The sequence below is a fragment of the Heterocephalus glaber genome, unplaced genomic scaffold, assembly GCF_053883595.1.
Source record: "Heterocephalus glaber isolate CG9 unplaced genomic scaffold, H.glaber_assembly_v1.0 deba00001060, whole genome shotgun sequence".
Lineage (NCBI taxonomy): Eukaryota > Metazoa > Chordata > Mammalia > Rodentia > Bathyergidae > Heterocephalus > Heterocephalus glaber.
In genome coordinates, this window is record NW_028258185.1 from 1496451 (window position 1) to 1519484 (window position 23034).

Consider the following 23034-nt stretch of genomic DNA (forward strand, 5'->3'; position numbering starts at 1 on the left):
ACAGTGACATCTTTGACTCCTGCCCCATCACTCCACCCTCGGGAGGACTTGGACACAGCCCCACAGCCTGCCCTGGAAGGTACCAGAGACTGGCCTTGCAGGACACACCCTGGACAGATACAACTCAACCAGGTTCCCCAAATGGCAGGAAGGGGAAGAGCGCCAGAAAGAAAGGGTTGGCATAAAGGGGCGAGGTCACTGACCTCCTCTATCAGCCTAGCTCGGCCTCCCTGGGGAAGGAGCCACAGAAGCCAAGCAAATGGGAGGGGCAGAGACCCAGGCGTCCTGGGCCGCCCCGCCCAGCCCCCCCCGCCCAGCCCCCCCCCCGCCCCAGGGCACCAAGGAGGGAGCCGGGCAGGGGCAGGCGGCAAGGGAGGGAGGAGCGAGGGCGGGAGGGGGAGGAGGGAGCCGGGCAGGGAGGGAGGGGGGGTTGGGAGGGAGAAAAAGAAAGAAAATATTTTCCGTGTCCCCGCCTGCAGAGTCAGTGTGCGGTTTGGGAGAAAATGTGTCGGATATTTTGGGGCGGTCACGTGGGCAGGCGGGCTCCGAGAGGCCCCGGGACAGTCCCAGCCTAGAGCTGTTCCCCCCGGAGCCCCCCATTCCCGCGAGCCCCAGACGAGGCGACTCTGCGACCCGAGACGGCCCGCGCCCGGATCTCGGGGCTCCGCGGCCTCCCTTCCCTGCCCCTCTCCAGGTGAGTCAGGCGGGGAAGCCGGCCCGCCCGCCCGCCGTGGACGACCGCGTCCTCCACCGAGGTGGGCTGGGGGCCTCGCCGGTGCCTGCCCCCGGGGGCTGCTCAGGCTGTGGCAGGGCTCGAAGGGGCGCTTCCCTTCCCGACTTCGGGTCAGCTTGATGTGAGATGGGAATGGGAAGATGGTAGTCAGGTTGGAGATGGGTCGTCTGCCCTTGGTGTTGGTGAGCAGTGGGGAAGGGCATTTGGGGGAGAGGCTGCAGCCCTGGGGGACATCTGGCTTGGAATGTGAGGCGAGACCGGGTTCCCTGTACGAGGAGAAGGGGCCGTGCTCTTCCCCTGGGGGCTCTGCCGAATCCATGTGATGGGCTAAGCTGGTCCAAGTTCCTCCTTCCACAGTGGGATGGCATGCCTGGACATCAGAAAGGCAAGGAAGGGATCCGGTAGCAAGTAACCCTGGCTGTCTGGGCCCAGGAGTTTCGAGGGACAAGTGAATAGGAGCTGGGTCTGAGAAGTTCCCTTAATCTGTCCCTTCAGGATTCCTTCTGACATATCCCAACCACTGCCTGAGTCTGAGTCGTGAGTGGCCTCTTTCCAGCCAACGTGGGGGGTTCTCCTGCAGTATTCTTAAAGGGAGCCAGAGTGGAACAAAGGAAGAGCTGAAAGACTGGGACAGGGACCCAGTAGTCCTCATCCTGGAGTCCCATTGACTGCTGCTTCTCTGTCTTCAGCAGTTACTGCTGAGCTCCCTCAGCCTGACCCAGTATGTAGGAAGGAATCTCTGCAGGTGGCCAGAGGGTAAGAATATGAATGGTGGTTGGTGATCGTGGTGGTGGAGGGCAGGGGCTGAGGAGGGGTCCATAGGGCAAGAAGCTGGAAGCTCTTACTATTCCCCTTTAGGGCTTGTGTCCTGGGCAGCTGGAATCCTAGTCCTCAAATCTGAAGCTCCAGCATTAAAGTCACCTCCCATGCTGAGGAGTGGGGTGGAGGACAACAGCCTGTATCCTTAAGGCAAGTAGAGAGAAAATAGGGTGTGTGGGGGGGAGCATGTACCTGGTGCTTGAGTATTCCAACTAGATCTCACACACACACACACACTCACACACACTCACACACACACACACAGTGGCTTAGAGCCTGGTAGGCAGCAACACAGGGCACACCCCCTCCAACCCAGCACACCCCCACCCCTGGCTCAGAAAGCCACCTAACTGGCACCTCCAGTTCCCCCCTCTGCCCCACCCTGCCCGTGCCCTCTGATGCCCACACACATTCCACTGGCATTGCCTGCCTGCCTGCCTCCTGGGTACTGCCCCTCCCTGGGGCCAGTGGGGTGGAGGGAGGGAGGGCACCTGGGGATGAGAGGTGGAGACCCAAGGGTCTGCACTCCCCCAAGAGTGGCACAAGGCCAGGGAAACCTGGCCCATGACTGCCTCCTAGGTAGCAGGCTGGGGGCCCAGGCTGGAGTGGAGGGTGCCTGGGTTCTCCACCCAGGCTGGAGATGGGGTCATGGAAAAAGGTGGTCGTGTTTATACAGAGGGGAGGGGGGCAGCGGGTGGAGAGCAGCTGACAAGAGCAGCTTTGTTTCAGGCTCTGGAGCGGGCAGGGCAGCAGGGAGACACCCCCCTTCCATCCAACAGCCCCCTTTATCCATGGCCTCTCCTCAACTCCACCTTAAGAGAAGCGGCTTTGTAAGAGCCCCTTTCCCTTAGCCAGTTCCCCCATCCCACCTCATCATCTGAGGTGACCTCTTAGGAGGAGTGAAGAGTTCTCCTGCCTTCCACAAGTCTCCCAAAGAACCAAGGCATCAAGGACCTTGGTTTAGGATTTCCTTTTACTTCACACCATCTTCATTTTCTTGTCCTCTTCCTCTACCCTGGGTTGAATCCTCTCCCTTCCCTTCCCAGCCATGGTGGCAGACAAGGCTCAGAAAGGGGAGGAATCTTTGCCCCCTTCCTCACTGACTCACAGGTCCCCTCTTCAGGTCCCTTCTGCGAGGCAGTGTAGGCCGAAGGCCAGGGAGAGTTGGCTGGCGTGTCCTCTGCTCATTTACAGCCTCCTTCTTAGAGGAATCTGAGCATCCCTTTCTGGGACCTCTGCTGAAGTCTTCCTGCTCTACTCCCCAGGTCTTCTTCCTGACTATAGATGAGAGAGGAGGGCTGGACCAGAGAGGTCCGGTCCCAGTCTAGGCAGAATCTAGGGAAGATGTATGTGTGTAGGGTGGGGAGGCTCTAATATCTTCTTACCCTTGGCATTGGAGGGGTTAATCCATCTGGAATGTGGCCCAGCCTGTTGAGCTGTGGCCCAGGGGCCTCAGGGGCCCGAACTCCTGGCTCTACCTGGGTTTAACCATGATAATCACTTCATTGGAACAAGGGAAGGAAAGGAGGAGGAGGGACCTTGGCAGCTTGGAGATCAGGCTTTTAGGGCCTGGGGAGACACTGTGTTACAGAGTTGGAGGGTTCAGGGGTATGGGTACTGCCAGGTGAATGGCAGGGGCTATTTCATGCACTGGGGCTGAGTGAAGGATAGTGGTGTTGGGGTATGAGTTCCTATAACCTCCATGATAATTTACTCTCAGGGGCTTGAAGGCTGATGTAGATGAGAGAAAAGAAAAAAAAGGTCGAGTGGGGGAAGCAGAGGTAAAAACACTTAGAGATATTGATTTGATCCTAGAAGCAAATAATGATGGAAAGCCAGGCTTGGTGGTGCACCCCTGTAATCCTAGCACTCAGGATGCTGAGGTAGGAGGATTGCTGTGAGTTCCAGGCCAGCCTGGGCTACAGAGTGAGTTCAAGGCCAACCTAAATTACTCTGTCTCAAAAACAAAAACAAGGGGCTGGGGATTTAGCTCAGTGGTTTCGCTGCCTGCTGCGAAAGCACAAGGACCCAAGTTTGATCCCTGGTGCCAAAAACAAAAACAAAAACAACCCAAAATAAAAAATCTCCCCAAAAACCCCCAAAAGAAAAATAATGATGGAAAGATGCAGAAATGTCCATCACTTGGGCCTGCATGCCTGATTGGCTCTCTGTGCTTCACCCTTGTGGTTCTTTTCTGCTCTTCTTTTTTTTTTGGTACCAGGGATTGAACTAGGGTCCTTGCACTTGCATGGCAGGCAGCAGAACCACTGAGCTAAATCCCCAGCCCTTTTCTGCTCTTCTTTATGCTAGACATGGGTCATGATTCTGACTAGCGGAGGGATCCTAGAGGCCAGAGGGATCTAGGCTGAGGTGATTTTCCCTCCTTAGCCCATTAGCTTCCTAGAGGGGAGAGTGGTTTTTCAGGCTCTTGGAAAGGCCAACTTTTCCCTTGTCAGACCTTCAGAGGGACTACCTTCCAGTCCTGGGATTCCCATTCCTCTCTTTCCCTGCTGTCCCTTGTCTTCCCTGGGTTCAGGGGGTGGGGGGCTGGCTCGGTGGTAGAGCACTTGCCTAGCATGTGCGAGGCCCTAGGTTCCATCTCCAGTGTGGGGGAAGACCTACCCTGGAAGGGTGTTGAGGGAGAGAGGATGCCAAAGAGCTTTTCAGAGGCAGCAGCAGAGATGAGAAAAGGAGCTGGAGAGGCAAAGTAAACTGAGGGCAAGGAGAGGCGTTTTCTGTAGTCATAGCTGTCTGGTTCCATCAATGTCCCTGATTTGAGGGAGAGGCTGCAAGAGAGGTTAGGGAGTGAGGGATGATTGGTGACAGAGAAAGAATTGGGAAGGAAAATAAAGAGGGAGTGTTGAGGAAGATGGAGAGAAGGAATACTAATTAAAAGAGAGGCACAAAGGAAGAGAAGGTAAAAGAGAAATAATATGAGACATTTACCTAACATTCATAACGGGCTCTACATTTTCCAAAACACTCTACACATGCTAAATTACTCAGTCCTCACACCGACCTTATGAAATAAACCCTATTATTATTCCCAAATGTTATATGGGGCAACTGAAACACAGAGCGATAAACTCAACCAAAGTCCTATAGCTAGAAATGTAGGTGGTGAGGATATCAATTATGGTAGTTTGGCTCCAGAGTCTGTGCTCCTAAGCAAACTACTATGTTCTTCTCCAGAGGGGTGTAGGGCTGCAAAGTTACAACAGAGATGTCTAGCAGGGTGATGGCATTTTTTGTGTGCTGGGAATGAGACCCAAGGCCTTATGTGTGCCAAGCAAGTGATCTACACTGAGCTACACGCTCTAGCCAGAGAATGTGAAGTTGGTTTCACCACTTATAGCCATGTGACCTTAAGCCAGTCAACCTCAGTTTCCTCATCTGCAAAAAAAGGAATTATAATTTCTTTCTTTCTTTCTTTCTTTCTTTCTTTCTTTCTTTCTTTCTTTCTTTCTTTCTTTCCTCTCTTTCTTTCTTGTACCAGAAATTGAACTCAGGACCCTGTGCTTGCTAGGCAGGCATGGCACCACTGAGCTAAATTCCCAGCCCAGGAGTCATAATTTCTTTCCTTCCTTTTTTTTGTTTTGGTACTGGGGATAGAACTCAGGACCTTGCACTTGTGAGACAGGTGACAGTATTGCTGAACTAAATCCCTGGCCCTAGGAGTCATAATTTCTAATTCACAGGACTGATGTCTATCCCAGTTGTGGTGTTTATGATCACTTCTCTAAAGTCCTCTCCATTAGAAGTCCTCAGACCATCATTCACCTTGGAATCTCAGCTCACCTTTCCCTAGAGCTAATCTGGAGAGTTTCTCAGAGCCTGTAGGTCTCCCTGCCCTGCCCACTCTACCACACTGCTAGGGCAGTATAGATCCCCCCTAGGGAGAGCCATGGGGCTTGGAACATCTGAGTGATCATTCTGTCATCTTCTTTTCCTCTCTTTTCCCCTAGGGCCCTTGGCGTCCCAGTGGGCCAGCCAGGCAGGTTGGGCACGGAGCCTCCCAGGCTGGGGCAGTGGGCATGGGCGGGGGCTGTGGCTGAAGACCACCCCCGCCCACTGCAGACCCCACGGGACTTCCACACCGCAGCTACCATGGCCACCAATAAGGAGCGACTTTTTGCAGCTGGTGCCCTTGGGCCTGGATCCGGCTACCCAGGAGCAGGCTTCCCCTTTGCCTTCCCAGGGGCACTCAGAGGGTCTCCACCATTCGAGATGCTGAGCCCTAGCTTCCGGGGCCTGGGTCAGCCTGACCTCCCCAAGGAGATGGCTTCTCTGTGTAAGTCTCAGGGATCTTGGGGGATGAGGGTACATGGAAACAGGAGGGCATTGAGAGGGTAGATGATATAGAAAATTGGCATCCCAGTTAAGATGGAGTTGGGTCTAATGAGTAGTGGTGAATAGTGGTGCTGAGGAAGGGTTTTAGATTCAGACTAAAGAGGAGTGTTTGCAAATGAGAGTTCTGCTCAAATAGGATGGGGAAGTAGTAGGCCCAAAATTGGGAGGTCTAAAACTGCCTTCTAAGTCAGTCAACTAGCAGAGGGGAACACCTTTCTTAGTTGGCCACGGGTGGCTCTGGTGCAGTCTGAGGCTGCCACCTGCATGCAGCTGGGAGGTGGGGGAGCCAGGATGCGAAGTAGAAGCCAGTCAGCTGATTCTGTGATCAAGAGGTGAGATTGTTCTGAAGCTACAAAAGGAGGAAGAAATGTAGTACCAGGTGCTCAAAGGTGTGTGGGCTCCAGAGGCACTCCTGCTTGGCTCTGGGGAGGATGTAAACAGCTATAGAGAAGGTGGGTCTGTACCATAGGTAATCCAGAGGGGTAGAGGGCATGTTGCAGAAGCATCTTCTCCTCCAGCCACATGGTTGTGGACTTTTCCCCTCCCTCCAGATCTGGCAGAGCACCCACATGCTGTGCACTTGTCCCCCAGGCCTGCCCTGCTTGGGTTAAGCCTTTGAGTGTTGATAGCAGGCACCCTCTACCCACTTGATTGTTGTTCCTCCTGGCCAGGCCGTTCCAGATGGGGGTGCCTATGAGCTGGAGCCTGGGGTGGGGGCTCTGTGGGATAAAGGTCAGCGTATAAACTGGTGAAGAGAAGGCCTCAGCTGAAGAGAAAGGAAGGTGACTAAAGGTGAGAGAGAAAGGGAGACAGAGGAAGAGAGAGACAGAGACAGAGGAAAAGACAAAAAAAGATAAAGACATCCTTTTAGGGTTACAAACTCAGAAACAGAGGTGGAGGAGAAGAGCCCCTGCCTTAGGATGGGACACTCAAAGGGTTATGTGTGTAAGGAAGGGGTGACTAGCTTGGGCTGGCAGCTTCACTGGAAAGAGTAAGCTCATCTGGAGAAGGGGTGTGTCTGTGTGTGTGTGTGTGTGCTTGCGCGCGAGTGTGCATGCATTTGTATGCTCAGACTATAAGGAGCTGTGTGTGCATAGGATTGCCCCAAAACTCGGCTCATATATAGAATTCCAGTGTGTGCAACAAAGAGTCGGTGTGAAAAGTGAGGAGTGTTTAATAGGGGGCTGACCTTGTTTCTGGTGTTTGGTGAGGCCTGCGGGGGTCCGGAATCCAACAGGAGTCATTGAGTGCACGCAGGTGAATGAGGAAGCACAAAGCTCCCTTTTTGGAAACTTCAGCTAGTCTTCCCCCTACTTCATTTTCACCCCAAGAATCTGTCCTAGGAAGGAGCCACCCTCCCCTCAGGAAGGTACTCCTGGCAGAGAACCATAGCACTCAGTCTCTTGGGATTTGATTTTGCCAGGTTCTGGGAGAGGCAACTTCAGGAACTGGAGTAAAGAGGGAGAGAAGAATGAGAATAGTAGTGGGCAGAATGCTGAGAGCCAGTGGCCAGTCCCCAGGGAAGTTCTTGTGCCCCTGCTGGACATACAGGAGATCAAGGTCAGGGTTCAAAGTGAGGTCAAGGTTGGGGAAGGGGCCAGGCTTTGTTCCATCTCCAGAGGCTGTTCAGAAGGAGTGGGGCTGAAAGGAGAAATCCCAGGGAGGAGCCAGAACGGGGGCAGGTAGTTGAGGAGGGTGCGGCTAGCATGGAAGGACAGGCCTGGGCAGAGAGTTGGCAGGTAGGGTAGGGAGGAGGGGAAGACTTGGGCCCAGACAGCTTGCCTGGGGGCGGGGCAGGCAGCACCTAGTGGTTGTGCAGGAGAGAGGAAAGGACCCTGGAGTTTGGGAAACTGCCTGGAGTGGGACAGTGGCTGCAAGCTGAGAGTGCTATCATTTCCCTGACCTGCTCTCCCTTTTGTGCCTAAGACCATCTCATGGAGAGGGACCAGGGATTAGAAGCTTGAATTTGATGTCAGTGCCATTCTCATCTTGAGTCTGTGCCTCTCTCAGGACTCTCTTTCTCACTTCTAATAAAAGAGGATGAGCTGGTGTGGCACACTCCTGTAATCCCAGCACTCAGGAGGCTGAGGCAGGAGGATCGCTGTGAGTTCCAGGCCAGCCTGAACTACATAGCATAGTAAGACCCTGTCTCAAAAAAACAAAAATAGGCCGGGGATTTAGCTCGGTGGTTCTGCCACCTGCCTCGAAAGCACAAGGACCCGAGTTCGATCCCCGGTACAAACAAACAAACAAACAAAACCCTAAAAATAATAAAAGGCAGGGAGGGTGGTCAGAGAAGGTCCTTGAAACTTCTTCCAGGATCTTGGTTCTTAATGCAGAGTCTCTGGCACCTTGAGGACATCCTACTTGAGAAGGAAGATCTTGTTCCACCTCTTGGGCTCTCCAGGGGCCTCAATGGGTGAGGCAGGCATCTCAGAACCTCATGGGAGAGGAGAGGTGAGGGGAGCATGTGCTGCCAAGGCAAGCACGGGCCTGTGCACATGGAAAATGGGTGTGTGTGCGCATGCCCCTGTGTGCACACCACACACGTATGCGCATGAAACCTCTGGTGTCTGTGTCTCTGTGTAGCTCTCTGTGAACTCTGGTGTGTTGTATATTTGCTTTATCGAGACTACAAGGAACAGAGTGTGCTGGGAGGGAAGGGAAGGCTTGCTCTTCCTTTCTTGAAGAGATAACTGTAGTCCTTAGTATCTGGCCAAGTTTGTCCTCTGAACCAAGTGACAACTGCCGTGGCCCTGGGGCCGGTGTCCCTGCAGTAGGGAGTCCAGACTTCACCACACTAAGCCACATGAAACTGAGGGCAGGCTGGCAGAGGGAGAAAAGGAGTCTTACTTAAAAGAAACTAAAGAAGAGAGACTCCTAGACCTAAAGAGATGAGGGTTGAAAGGTGCAGACTCAGAGGGAGCCCAGACACTGGGAAGAAGAACATGGAGAGCAGGCAGTGGCGGGTAAGGGTGGTGAACAGGCAGCAGCAAGGACTCCTCCAGGAAAAAACCCAGTGACTGCCTCCTTCCCCTCCCTTCCCAGTCTCTCCTCCTCCGGCTCCGGCTCCAGCTCCAGGCCGACACAAACGGGGCTTTGATTGCAACAGGAAACCTCTGGCGGGGGGGAGCCGGGCAAGCGCCGCTGCTGGGGCCCAGGCTGCACCCCCCTCTTCTGGCCCCCTACCCAGTCCCAGCCCCCATCCTGCCCAGCGCTCCTCACATCCTCGCTTTGGGTCCCATTCCTTATTCACACCTCCATATCACCCCCTCCTCTGCGTCCCCTCGGAGACCCCCTCCCATTGCCCTTCAGGTGGGACTCCTCAGTTAGAACTTACCCCTCTGGGCGGGGCCTGCTTCACTTTGAAATGCCCCTTCAGTTTTTTTGAGGGAGGGTTTTGGAAAAAAAGGAGAATTTAGCATGAGGAAGTCTGAGCCAGTTATCCTCAGCCCTCATCCAGAAGGTGGCAGGAGGAGGGAGGGGAGGAGAAACGTATAAGGAATTAGCCATCCTGGGTACCCCCTAATCCTGGCCAAACTCATCCTTCCCAGGGGTGATAGGGCTCTGAAGGGAGACTGGTTGAGTCTGAAAGTCAGTCGTCTTGTTAATGGGGGCGGAGTACACTCCTCCTGTCTCTGGGGCTGTGCCTTTGTGGGGCTCTAACTGGGAGGGGATGTGTCCTGGTGATGGGGATCATAGGAAAGGGGGTGAGTCAGGCAGCAACCCCCCCACTCCCACCAGGCTGGCGGAGAACATCTGGTTCCCATGAAATGCTAGAAGGCTAATGGGTCTAATTGCTGCAATAAGGGCTAGGGAGACTTTGGGGAAAAGAGGGGGCACTAGATCCCCCCATCTTCTACCCAAGGCTGTACTAAGTCTGACTAGAATGGGGGGTTGTGGATGATGGGAAGAGTGGACCTGACACTAATGCCTGGTCCTAAGGCCCCTTCTCCCTACAATGCCTAGGAAACACAGATGGGGTAATGAAGAGTGGGGTGCATCTGGTAAAGAGAAAAGGGAGCTATTGAGGACTCAGGCTTCCTGGAGCCCTCCCCCCCCCACTCCTGTGCCCTCCTCCCAACCCCCCTCCCTGTGGCCTGGCCACTTCTGGTTCTAATTACCAACCAGGCAGGCCTGACTTAATTGGGACCTTTCAGATTTTGGAGGAGGAAGGGGGGGGGCACTGACAGCTTGAAGTTGACTAATCAGGGTTCTTTCCCCCCTTTTGGGGAGTACTCCCCATTTTGTCCTTTTTTTGGTCGCTGGCCATATTCTAATTCAGAAACCGAGCTCCCTGTTTTTCTTTATATTTTGGAGGGGGAGCAGCAGTTTTCAGAAATGGGGTATTTGAGGTTGGGGTGTGAGGGGTAGGTAGCTCACACTGGGTTGAAAGAGCCCTGCATTCCCTCTCCCTCCCTAGTCAGCCCTGTCACCCCAGCCCCCCGCCCTGCAATTCAGGCCCTACTTCCCAGCCCTGCCCCCCCCCCCCAGTCCCTGGCAGCCACCCGGGCTCCTCCTCTGCTCCCGCCTTCCCTGCCTACTCTGGCACCCCTTCCAGCTCTTTATTCTTCCAACAGGCGCCCCACTCCTGCAGCACTCCAGTGCGCCCCCCATCCGGTACAACAGATTCTTAGAAAAGCGCGCCCCACCCTGGCCCAACCACAGCCGCCAGGCGGGGGAAAGGGTCGGGCCGGGCGCCGCTGCTGCTCCCCCGGCGCTCCCCGTGAGAGCGGCGCTGACAGAGCCGGCTAGGCCGGGCGGCCGGGTGGCCGGCGGGCGAGGCGAGGGGGAGGGGTCGGTTTCCGGGAGTCACCGCCGCTAGTGCTGTCCCGGGGCCAGGGTTCCAGATTCGGTCCGGCCGGGCATGGGCGAACTTCTGACGTGGCCAGCCCCCCTCCTTCGCTCCCTTCTCTTCGGGCGAGGGCGCCCACAGGGCCAAAAGGGGCCACCAAAGGAACAGCGAGGGGGCCCTTGGAGCCCAGAGGGGCACTCTGTGGCACTAGGGGAGAGCAGGGGGCAGTTACTACCTACGGTGGGGGTACAGGGGTATAAAACGACTCTGGGCACAATTAACGACCAGCAGCAGCGCGATTATGGCCGAGGGGGGCCACTTGGCACTACAGAAACTCCAGGGAAAAGGAGTTGACATTCTGGGGGCAGTTTTGTCGGAGGCGCAATCGGCACAGCAAGGACAGTTTGTGGGGCGTGCTTTAAAAGTGAGGTTAGGTTCGAGGAGACGCCAAGGAGAGAAGCAGTCGAGGCGCTCGGGGAGTGTCGGTCGCAGATGGGGCTTCGGAGACTTGGACCACGGCGGCCCCGGACGCGGCGGAGGGCGGACACCCCGGCTAGGAGGGGTAGACTCTCTGTGGCGCTGAAGGGGGCGGGGGACTCCGCTGCTGCGCGGGCGACGGCCTGGGCGGGGTGGGGCGGGGCCGGGTCAGGCGGAGGTGAGCGCGCCCGGCCACCCGCCCCGAGGGGGGTTCCCGGAGAGTTCACGGCGGGAGCGCGCTCCGGCCCTTGGACCGGGGGCGGAGAGAACGGGAAGGAAGGAGGAGGCTGCTCCGGCCGAGCCACAGGAATGTAGTGTTCGGCCCTGAAGCGCGCGCGCGGAGGGAGAGGGAGGAGCCAGGCCTGGGAATGAAGGGGGTGGAGATAGTGTCTCTGCAGATCTGCAGCTCTCGGGTACCTCCACGTTCCCCTCTCCCCAGTCCCCTTTAACACCCCTCCCTGTGTTGATTTGTGTGAAAAAGGAAAGGTCGAGGGGAGGAAGAAAACTCTACGAAAGGAAATGCGTTCCTTAGTTCCTCCGCTCCTTCCTCCAACCCTGGACCTGGGCACGCGCCTAAGGGCAAGTGCGTGCAAAGCCTCCGGGCTGTGGCGAGAGAATGCTTGCAGGCATTTTCCCGAGCCCAGGTGCGTTTGCACGAACAGGCGCGCACCATGAATTTATGTGCATGCAGGCATGCATGTGCACTATTGCATATTTACAAATGCGTGGTGCCAAGATAAATGCATGCATGGTAGTATGTCCAGGCAAGCAAGCGCGCCGTGCCGCGAGCGTAGGTTTGTGTTTGTGTGTGCGCTTCACTCCCCGCTCTGCTCATCTTGGTGCCCGGCCCCCTTCGCTCTCCAAGCCCCACCCCCCTCCCCTCCAGGCTTCGCTTTTACAAAAGGTCTCCCCGGTGCTAGCTGCGGAGGCGCCCAGAGTGAGCCGGCCTGAAGCCGGAGCGGCAGCCCCAGCAGCGCCCCGCCCAGTCCCTTTCCCTTGCTGGGGATCCCCTTCTTCCCCGCCCACCCTTTACCCCCCATGCAGCCCAACGCCCTATGCTAGCCCTCCCCTTCTCCCCCCTTCAGGAGTGGGGCGCCGCCGGGGGAGGAGGGGGAGTCGGCTGCGGGTCCTTGGTGTTCTAGCACCCAGCTTCCCTCCAAGCCGGGTCGCGATGTACGACTGCATGGAATTGTTTGCCCCGGGTCCGCGACGGCTGTACGGAGCGGCCGGGCCCGGGGCCGGCTTGCTGCGCAGAGCCACCGGCAGCTCCTGTTTCGCAGGACTTGAGTCTTTTGCTTGGCCGCAACCCGCCAGTCTGCAATGTAGGTACTCGAGCTCCGGGATGGGTGGGTGAGGTGTAGGAGAGGGTGGGTTTATTCTTTCCGTGTGTAAAGAGCGAGCGAAGATTCTAGCCTTATTAATGTGAGGTACTGGCCCTTTAAATGTGGGGGCTTTAGCGTCTCCTTTGCGTGTGTGTAGTGTTTGGAGCGTGTGTAGATTTTTTGGTGGGCGTTTAGCTGGGACCTGTGCTTGGTGCCACGCCAGAGTTCTGGAGATAGGGAGAGACTGAGGTGCGTGGATAGTTAGCGCCCTCCGGTCCCTGGCCTCGGAGGGATACGGCAGTAGGGACTGCGGGTGGCGTTTGTGAAGTCCATGTGGAAGTTGCGAGTGTAAAAATTATTATTTGCAGAGCATGTGGATCCCTGGCGTGTGCAGAGGCCTACCTAGGTGGTGTGTGTGGGAGGAGAGGTCTCCTTACGCGCTGTCTCTCTCCGACTGCGTGGGCGGCCCCGCGTGGGGATGTTTGCGGCGTGAGGCCGGGAGGGCGTATGCCCCTGCGCGGCTGCGGGGGCGGCTCTGGAGAGGGCTGCGTCCAGTCCCGGAGTGCATCCTGCGTCTCTGCGTGTGGGGGCAAGGGCTCCCGCAGGAGAAATAGATATGTTTGGAAACCGTACCAGTCGGCTGTATTCGAGAGATGACCCCCACCCCCACCCCGCCATGGCTCCAACACACGACTTTAGCAGGAAGCTAAAAGTTTAAAGCAAAGCCTGTGTGTGGTGGTGGTGGGGTGGTCTGGAGTTGACAGCGGAGCGGGAGTGCGACTGCGGGGTCCCCAAATCTCCATCTTCCCCCTCTGTGAAATGGGAGATGCCAGGCCTGGGGCCCTGGAACCCCTTTGCAGGGCGGTAATAAAAAGCTGGGGACTGAAAGGCTGTAAAAATGAAGTCCAGATGAGAGGCGGCTTTGAAGCCTGGGCCGCAGTGTTTGGCGGGGGTGGGGTGTGGGGAGGGGCCAGGAGGGGGAGCCTGGGACACCCCCCAAATGTACCCGAGACTTGGACTGCGCTCCCAGCCCGGGTGCGGACTTCTGGGGACCGGGGCTCGGGGCACTCTGAGAAGGGGCGGGCGGCGGGCGCTGGGAGAGTGCGCACGCCGGGTCATAGAGCCCCCGCCGACGCGCCTCGCTCCTTGGCACTGGGCAGCGCTGTTTACAAGTTGGGGTTTTTTTTTCCCCTGGTCTTTTGGTTTCAGGGCAGAGCTGCTCGGATTTAACAACTCAGAGACTGGAAGAGGGAGGTGGCAAACAGGAGACCATACTTTGGGATGGGGTGGGGCAAGGAGTAAAGTGTGCTATTTCAAGGGTGGAGAAAGCATGGAACTTTTGCTTTGCACCAAATCCCTGTAGGATGGCGAATTGGTTTAGTTTAGTTTAGTTTTGTTTTGTTTCTGACGGGAGGGGCGGAGTGTTCTAAAATGGAGAGAATTTTCTAAAAGGGGTTTTGGGGGAAGCTGGTCAGGAACCATGTCCTTATGCAGGCCTATGGAAACCTCTTGGGCTTGACTGGCAGGGTATTTTTCGAACTTCAGTTTGGACCAGTAATTTTGGCCTCTAGGACGCTGGTGGGCACACACAGCCAGCTTCAGGCCTGTGCCCACGCATTTTCCAAGAGAAAGTGTTTAGGGAGGAGGGCAAGATGGTGTGTTTGTGCCTGCTTGGAGGCCGTGGTGTCCAGGGGCTGTGCCGGCAGGCTGTGATGTTTGTCTGGTGCTGGAGCTGTTCGCTGGTAAATGGGTAGCTAAGTGCTGGGCGTTGTGTGTCAGCTTTGTGACTTGTCCTCCAGCTCTAGGATGGCTGGAGTGAGTGTGCCCGACGCCCACCTGTGAGTCCCTCTGTGTCAGGGTGGCACCGGGGTTATCAGTGCTTCTATACCCTGTGCGTGCCGGCCTGTGGGACTGTGTGTGTCTCCTAGGTGTGTGCTAGACTGAGTCTGAGTCCAGGCTGCTCAGGTCTGGGCCTCGCAGCTGGGAGCGTTTACAGCCGGTTATAAAGAGTTTGTTTGAAGCTCCGCTCAGCCTGGCCAGGAATTTCCTCAATTTCAGCAATTTGGGCTTTAAAAGGAGAAACCCCCAGAGCCCACCCTCCTCCTCCACAGCAGGGGCCCCTGCCAAGCCCGGCGCTGCATCCCCTCGATGGAGTCTCTCTCTACCCAGGGCTGAAGAGGGTACTGGGTCTGGGATTGGATAAGACCCTGCTACCTTTACAGCGCCATCCACCCAAAGATTGAGCTGAGTCACTTGGCTGCACTTTAGGGTTCAGGGTGTGGGGGTGTGCCAGAGGGTTGTCAAGAATGGGTGACAGTACCACTTTAGATGAGAAAAGCTGCCCCTGGGCCTGTCTCCTTGGGGCCTCCAGTGTTATAATTGGCTAGCGCTGCCCCATGCCAGTCTGACCGCACCCAGGCCCTTGTGCAAGAGAGGAAATGAAGCAGTGCTCTGCGGGCAGGGAGGGCGTCAGAGTTGCAGAGAGCACCACCCCACACTTAGGCCTGTGAGCAGGACACAGATGCCCAGAGTGGGCCTGAGAATGGAGGAGAGGTCCTGAAAGGCATTCCAGCTCTCCCCACATCTCTTAGCACCAGCCCTGCTGGACGCTCCCACCTCCTGTCTTGAAGACTCCCGAACCCTTTTCCCCATCTCTCCTTTCAACGGAGAATCTTTCTCTGGCAGGATTCTTATGCTAATTGAGCAAGTGTGTGCTGGGGGCTGGGGAGGGCTTTCCTCCTGTAGGGTGGGTGGAGCTGTCATAGAACCCCCACCTCTGGGCAGTCTTTCACCCTTCTGACTTCCTTAGGGTGGGCTTGTGACCAGGTGGGCTGCAGAGGATTAGAAGGGAGGAGCTGTTGGTGAGGTATGCTTGTTGAACACTCCTTAGTGAGCTTCTTAAGAGATTTCTTGAAATAACTTGGGCCTTCCCGGTTTGGATGGCAAGTCCTACAGTTTAAATAATGTATGCACTGCTGAAACCTCTGAAGATCAGTCCCACAACTCACATAGGATTTACTTAGAAGCCTGCTGTATGCAGCATGTGTTGTCCAGGCCTACCTGAGACCCTTGTGAACAGAAGTCAGGTATTTTTCAGAGGCAATTCAGGAGTGAAGACTATCTCAGAGAGGGTCCAGAGCTAGGTCCCTTTCCCCACTGTCACCTGACTCTCCAGTTTGCCACCTTCTGAACAGGTTCTAGACCTGAGAACCTGAGCAACTACCTCAGTCTCCCTCCCCCTCAGCCCTTGTCTTCCACAGCCACTGAAGTCTGGTCACAGGACCTAAGAGCCTTGGCTCCACCATCAGCTGGCAATGTGGCCCTGAGCCTGGCATGGCCCCTGCTTTGGCCTCAGTTCCTTCAGGTGTGAAGTTAGGCTGGTGCCTGTCCTCTGGCTTCCTCTCCCGAAACATGTGCCCCATGTTCTACACTGTCTCCGTTGCTTCTGGAGAAAAGGATTTGGGTGGTTATGGGGGGGGGGGCGGGCACGGGTACTGGTTTGAGAAAGAAAAGATGGTGGATTATTTCTCCTGTATCACTTCAGAGAAATGAGGTCCTATTCTACCTGGTGAATATTGCTGTATTTAATTCAGCCAGCTGCCAGCTGCAAGTGGTCTGCAGTTACCCTATGCATCCCACATCTGTTTCACCCTTCCCAAGGGTGGTGGGAGGCTGACTGCCTGACAGGCATCTGCCAGAGTCACAGAGAGTGATGAGGAGGATTCAGAGGTGCTGGACCCTAACCCTTCCACCACATTCACTTTATAGTTGGGGAAACTGAGGTCTACAAGAGTTAACTTGCAGAATAGCCTTGGTCTGGAATTTGGAGATGTGAACTGTGCCATACAGAGCTAGGGCTGGCATTATTGTGGAAAGTTGGTCAGGCCGTGGTGTGGGGTGGGCTTGGGACCCCAATGAGCTGCAGTGACAGTGGCTACCTGGGACTTCCTGAGGTTGTCCACTGAGGACTGGTGCACTGTGGAGGCTTTCATCAGTGGGCCAGAGGGAGAAGTGGGGGGTGTGTGATAAGGGGTTTGTGAGGGGCTTTCCTGACCCTCACACCACTGCTTCCCCTGCAGCTGTGGAGACACAGAGCACAAGCTCAGAGGAGATGGTTCCGAGCTCAGAGGAGATGGTTCCCAGCTCGCCTTCGCCCCCACCGCCTCCTCGGGTCTACAAGCCATGCTTTGTGTGCAATGACAAGTCCTCTGGTTACCACTATGGGGTCAGCTCATGTGAAGGCTGCAAGGTGTGTAATGGTGGGGTGGGTAGATTGGGGACCTGGGATTACTTGGGGAAGATCAGAAATCAGGAACACAGGTGCTGTGTGAGGACCTGGAGGGGGGGTCCCTGGCACATAAAGTGATTAATAGATGGGGACAGGCCTGAGGGGACCTGTATGGCCCGTGAAAGGTTGGTATTCCCAGCATCTTGCTTCATGACATTCCACCTACCCCCCCCCCCAACTCCAGGGCTTCTTCCGACGTAGCATCCAGAAGAACATGGTGTACACATGTCATCGAGATAAAAACTGTATCATCAACAAGGTGACCAGGAATCGCTGCCAGTACTGCCGGTTACAAAAGTGCTTTGAAGTGGGCATGTCCAAGGAAGGTAGGCTCCTTTAGCTGATCTGGGCAGAAGCACTCCGTCCTACCCTGTGGTTGTCTGTCTTCCCTCTGGCTACCCCTAATTCTCTGACTTCTGAGACCTAGCCTGCCCTGGGGTGCTGTCTCCTCCCAGACCAGTCCTATTTGACTAGCTCCATTCAACCAGGAGGCCCCACCCTTTTCCATTCTACCCACTCCTCTGAAGGAGTGAATGGAGGTTAGAGTTTCACATTCCCTTGTTTCACGGGGCAGGAGGGTGGACTTGCCAGTTCCCTCCCCTCCCCTGTTCCCAGCACTCAGCCTGAGATGGATCTGGGGTGGCCTCTCCTTTCTACCACCCCCCCCCTCATTGTGCTGCCAAGGCTATAAGTGGATATCCTGCCCCTGCATATCCTGCCCCCCTCTCCCCAGCTCCTGCAGGGTGACAGGAAGGGCAGGATGGAGCCGAATGGCCTGAGGAGGGAGCAGGGGCTGCAAGCCCTGGGTGGGGCTAGGGAGAGCCAGCCTGGGAATAGGACCTAAAGTAGGAGATAGGGGAACTGAGGCACTGTCCATTGAGAGCTGGTGCTCTGGTGTGAGGGAATAGATACTTATGGCAAAGACTGAGCACATTAAGCTAGGGTGAGAGAGGACATTGAAAGGGAGGCTCCCTGGGTCTTGACCTTCTCCTTGTGCCTCCACCCCCAAGCTGTACGGAATGACAGGAACAAGAAGAAGAAAGAGGTGAAGGAAGAAGGGTCACCTGACAGCTATGAGCTGAGCCCACAATTAGAAGAGCTCATCACCAAAGTCAGCAAAGCCCATCAGGAGACCTTCCCCTCACTCTGCCAGCTGGGCAAGTATACCACGGTGAGGAATGAGCAGAGCCCCACTGAGGGCAGAGGACTTTCCCCTTCAGGACTGGGCAGGGGCTATGTTGGAGCCTGTGATCTGGTGCTGAGGACAAGGAAGGCATCAGCATGGAGAGGAGAGCCTGGGGTATTGGCAGAGAGGAGAGCTCCAGGGTGGCCTTCCTTTGTATTCTAACCTCAGGTCCTTCTTCCCTGCAGAACTCCAGTGCCGATCACCGTGTACAGCTGGATCTGGGGCTGTGGGACAAATTCAGTGAGCTGGCCACCAAGTGCATCATCAAGATCGTAGAGTTTGCTAAGCGGTTGCCTGGCTTTACAGGGCTCAGCATTGCTGACCAAATCACTCTGCTCAAGGCTGCCTGCCTCGACATCCTGGTAAGTTAGGCTATATGGGTCCTGCCACAGCCTGGCTTTCATATGTGACTCCGTCCCCAAAACCCTTCAACCATCTGAGACTCCCCCCATCTCTACTCAAGCTTTTTTGTTTTAGCCCTTGCCCCCAGATCCTGATCCTAGACTTTGTGTGTGTGTGGGGGGTATTGGGGATTGAACCTAGAACCTTTGCACTGAGGTACATCCTCAAACCCTTTTTTAGTTTTTATTTTTGAGACAGGCTCTTGATAAGTGGCTAAGTTGCCTAGGCTGGGCTTGAAATTTTTTTTTTTTTGGTACCGGAGATCGAACTTGTGACCTTGCACTTGATGGAACCATTGAGCTAAATCCCCAGCGCTAGGCTTGAAATTTTGATCCTCCTGCCTCAGCCTTCCAGAGTGCTGGGAGGTGTGCAACATCACAGCTGTCCTGATTCTAAACTTCTGGACCCCTTGCTTTACCCTAATTTCTGTCCCCCACCTCCAGATCTTCTGCCTTCCTCCCCAGGCCTGCTTCAGGTTGTATTTATTGGGACCTAACTTCCTCACTAGCTTTTTAGTCCCTCTTTCCTCCTCCCCATATGAGCTCCTCCCAGAGACAACACTAACTTTCTTCCCACCCCCAGATGCTGCGGATCTGCACAAGGTACACCCCAGAGCAGGACACCATGACCTTCTCTGATGGCCTGACCCTGAACCGGACCCAGATGCACAATGCTGGCTTTGGGCCGCTCACAGACCTCGTCTTTGCCTTTGCTGAGCAGTTGTTGCCACTGGAGATGGATGACACAGAGACTGGGCTGCTCAGTGCCATCTGCCTCATCTGTGGAGGTGTGAGGACGCCCCCTAGTGTCTGTTTGGGCTCCTTTCCCATCACACTCCACACCTGATCTCTGACCAGGTCTGGGACCTTGGTCTTGTCTCCTGGGATTGTTGCACCAGGCACCAGCCACAGACTTCTCAGATCTTGTACAGGCTTCCCAGCAGCCTAGAACATAGGACTGAAAAAGGGGAGCAGAGCTGGGGGAGTTGAAGAGATGCTGGTACTAGTGTTGAGATAGGAGTAATTTACCAGAGAAAGCCACTTGCTGAATGGGAGAGGGTATAGGGCTTAGAGTAGGGGACATAGCCTGATGGGGCTCAGGGATAATAGAGAAGGGGCTGATAGGACAGTTTGGGGCCTGGGGGCTCATAGGACAGGGACCATTGGGGATCAGCCACCTGTCTCTGTGTCCTGGCCCTCTCACACCGCTGTGCTTGTGCCCATAGACCGCATGGACCTAGAGGAACCTGAGAAGGTAGACAAGCTTCAGGAGCCACTGCTGGAAGCCTTGAGGTTATATGCCCGGCGCCGGCGCCCCAGCCAGCCCTACATGTTCCCAAGGATGCTCATGAAGATCACCGACCTCCGAGGCATCAGCACCAAGGGTTAGTCATGAGTGAGCCTTCCCTCTCTGTCTTCCCAGGGCTGCAGGTCTTCTGGGCCACACAGGTGGACAAGCAGAGACAGGAACAATATGACTGAGAACCAGGTGACCTACACTGCAGATCTAGTTTGACCTCATCCTAGTCGGGAGACTTTGAGAAATTCCTTTCCTTTTTTATACCTCATTTTCCTGTTTGTAAACTGGGTTCCACTTATTCTTGTCCCATATACTAGTTGTGAGGACTAAATGAGTCCATACACAATGTGCTTAGAAATGTGAATTAGCCACACATGGTAGTACATGGAGGATCAAAAGTTTCAAGCCCCCCCCCCCGCCGTGCCTGCCTCACAAGTGCAAGGTCCCAAGTTCGATCCCCAGTACCCCCCCCCCGCCAAAGTTTCAAGCCCAGACTGGGGAATTTAGCAGGACCCTTCCTTAAAAATAAAAAACAAAAAAGAAAAAAGTCCTTAGCTTAGTGTGCAGGTCCTGGGTTCGATCCCTATTACTGCAAAAGAAGGAGAATAAATGTGAATTAAAGCCATGTGTTTTGGCTTGTAATAATCCCAGCTACTTGGGAGACTGAGGAAGGAGAATCAAAAGTGTAAGGCCAGCCTGGGCAATTTAGCAAGGCCTTGTCTCAGAATAAAAAATAAAGGGAGCAGGGTGTCGTAGTGCATACTTGTAATCCTAGCACTCTGAAAGGTTGAGGCAGGAGAATTGAAAGTTCAAGCCCAGCCTTGGCAATTTATTGACTTAGTGAGACCCTGCCTCCCAAAATAAAAAGGGCTGGGGTTGCAGCTCAGTGGCAGAGTATTTGCCTAGCATGTGTGAGGTCCTGAGTTCAATCTCCAGGACCATAAGAAAAAAGAAAGTGAATTGAAAACTCAGCTATAAAAAAAAAATCCAGGGCCAGGAATTTAGCTCAGTGGTTCCGCCACCTGCCTCTCAAGCGCAAGGACCTGAGTTCGATCCCCAGTACCAAAAAAAACAAAAACAAAAACAAAATTCAGCTATAGTGGGACATAGTGGCATATGCCTGTAATCTCAGTCAGGAGGCTGAGGCAAGAGAATCGCTTATTCAGGTTCGAGGCCAGCATGGGCTACATAATGAGTTCAAGGCCAGCCTGAACTACATAGCAAGAACCTGTCTCAAACAGATGAACAAACAAATAAATAAAGAGGGCTGAGGACGTAGCTCAGTGTGAAAGCTGGGTTAAAAAAAAGTTAGGGAAGGCTGGGGATTTAGCTCAGTGGCAGCATGACTGCCTTGAAAGCCCAAGGTTCTGAGTTCGATCCCCGGTACAAAAAAAAAGTTAGGAAGCTGGTCTGGAGGGCCATGTGCTTCTGACTTCCTGAGACTCTTTGGCTCTTTATTGTAGGTGCAGAAAGGGCCATTACTCTGAAGATGGAGATTCCAGGCCCGATGCCCCCGCTGATCCGAGAAATGCTGGAGAACCCTGAAATGTTTGAGGACGACTCCTCACAGCCTGGCCCCCACCCCAAGGCCTCCAGTGAGGATGAGGCCCCCAGGGGCCAGAGCAAAGGGAGCCGGAGCCCCCAGCCTGACTAGGGCCCCTGACCTCCTCCGACGTGGGGTTGGGCTCCAGGCAGCAGACTGACCATCTCCTGGACACCACCAGTGACTGGGGGAGGACCTGCTCTGCCCTCTCCCCACCCTTCCAGCAAGCTCCTTGTTTTGCCAAAGTTTCCGGGGGTGCCTCTGTGTTTATCCCTTCCTGCTCCTACGGTTCCACTCCAGTCCTGGGAGCCTGCTCTGCTCCCACCGGGAGAAAGGGTGGAGGGGTGAGCCTGGGTCTGAACTGTAAAATCTCAGCACTGCCCCTCAGATACCAGGGACCCAGGCTCCCCAGGGTAGGAGGAAGGCCCTGTCATCCCATAGCCCCTTCCTCTGCTGGGTGCTTGGGCCTCTGGGAGCAAACAGGAACACTAGAGACCACAACGGGGGCCCAGGTGGGCTGAGCCCACACTCTTGCCCCTGCCCTTGGTGCCTAAAGCTGTGATGCACCTGTTGGTGCACGTTGCCCTCGTGCCCAGTTCTCACACCAGGTCAGGGTGGGGGCAGGCTGGGCCCTGCATTTCTGAAGTGACACTTGAGGATGAAAGGGACAGATGCAGGTCCATTCTGCACCTCTTTGCTGGGGTGCAGTGTTTACCCAGGCCTTCCGTTATAAGCCCCTCCCCAGCCTTGTCAAGTGCCTTGGGCTCCTCCTGACCCCCATCTCAGCCATCAGGCAGGGACCCTCTACACTACAGAAGGGCCAAGGATCCCTCTCCTCCTAGTGCCTTCTACCCTTATCCCCCAGAGCAGCTTGGCCCAGGAGGGGAGTTGCTGCTTAGCTGATCCCACCCTGACCCGGAGGAAGCCTCTATTTATTTATTAGCTTTTGTTTACACCCTGGAATGACCCCTTTTTCTAGGGGTCTTGGGAGGGGGACCCCAGGACCTCTGTGACTCCTCCCTCCAATCCTCAGTTTGTATTTAGCTGCCAAATAAGATTCCCGCTGGCTCCCCTTTTCCTCTGGGGGGTCAGGGTGCTGTCCCCACCCCTCTGTTTACATCTCCCCTCCATCCTTCTGTATCGCGTCTGCATATTGCTGAGTTTTCTATTTTTGCAAAATAAAGTGATGGAAACTCCTGGGATGTGGCTCCCTCTAGGTGCAGTAGGGGAAGGGGTAGTAAGGGAAGTGGCCAGCTGACCTGGAGAGGGGGCTGGGTGGGGAGGAAGAGCTCCTAGTCTGCCAGGTTTTGCAGCTTTCTTAGGGCAGTAAAGAAAATAGGATGAAGAGTGCAGAGGGAAGGAAAGGAGCCCAAGGGCCAGCCATTTGTGCTGGGCTTCCCCCAGCCACCCCATGTCCTTCCATGAGACCCAATGGGCCTCGTGTTAAGTGTATGTGTGTATCTGGAGAGGCTCCACTCAAGTTTCATTTGGTGTGCATGGTTGTCCCTGGCCCCAGAAGAAACTAAGCTGCAGTGTTTCTATGTAATACCAGCCCCTCAGTAAGCTCTCCCACCCTTTGTGAGCCCCTAGGACCTTACAGCTTGTTGCCTCCACCCGTACATCTCACAATCTCCACTCCCAGGGACCCACAATGACCTAGCATCTCTCCCTCCTCACCTCTGCTGTTCCCTTTGCCAGGCCCTTGGACTCTACCACTGTGTACTGTACTACCTTCCACTTGCCCTCTGGGACTCCCTCTGCTGCGCCCCATCCTGTCCACTCTTTTGTGTTGTTTTTGTTTGTTTGTTTTGGTACTAGGG

General features: G+C 55.2%; 1 protein-coding gene across 4 annotated transcripts; it reads left to right on the forward strand.

Moving 5' to 3' along the window:
* The first annotated feature begins 475 nt into the window (after positions 1-475).
* On the forward strand, positions 476-22411 carry Rarg (retinoic acid receptor gamma). 4 transcript variants are annotated; one of them, XM_021250595.2, is made up of 11 exons: positions 476-694; positions 1229-1489; positions 1592-1702; positions 5518-5843; positions 16576-16745; positions 16969-17110; positions 17795-17955; positions 18156-18332; positions 18955-19159; positions 19598-19756; positions 21135-22411. In XM_021250595.2, the coding sequence occupies exons 4-11, from the start codon at positions 5660-5662 to the stop codon at positions 21323-21325; spliced, it is 1389 nt and encodes a 462-aa protein (XP_021106254.1). In that variant the 5' UTR covers positions 476-694; positions 1229-1489; positions 1592-1702; positions 5518-5659; the 3' UTR covers positions 21326-22411. The 4 variants fall into 4 exon arrangements, with proteins under 4 accessions (XP_021106254.1, XP_021106255.1, XP_012923942.2 ...); XM_021250596.2 differs by having other exon boundaries at positions 478-694; positions 1423-1489; XM_013068488.3 differs by lacking the exons at positions 476-694; positions 1229-1489; positions 1592-1702; positions 5518-5843 and adding an exon at positions 11686-12496.
* Positions 22412-23034: the final 623 nt, after the last annotated feature.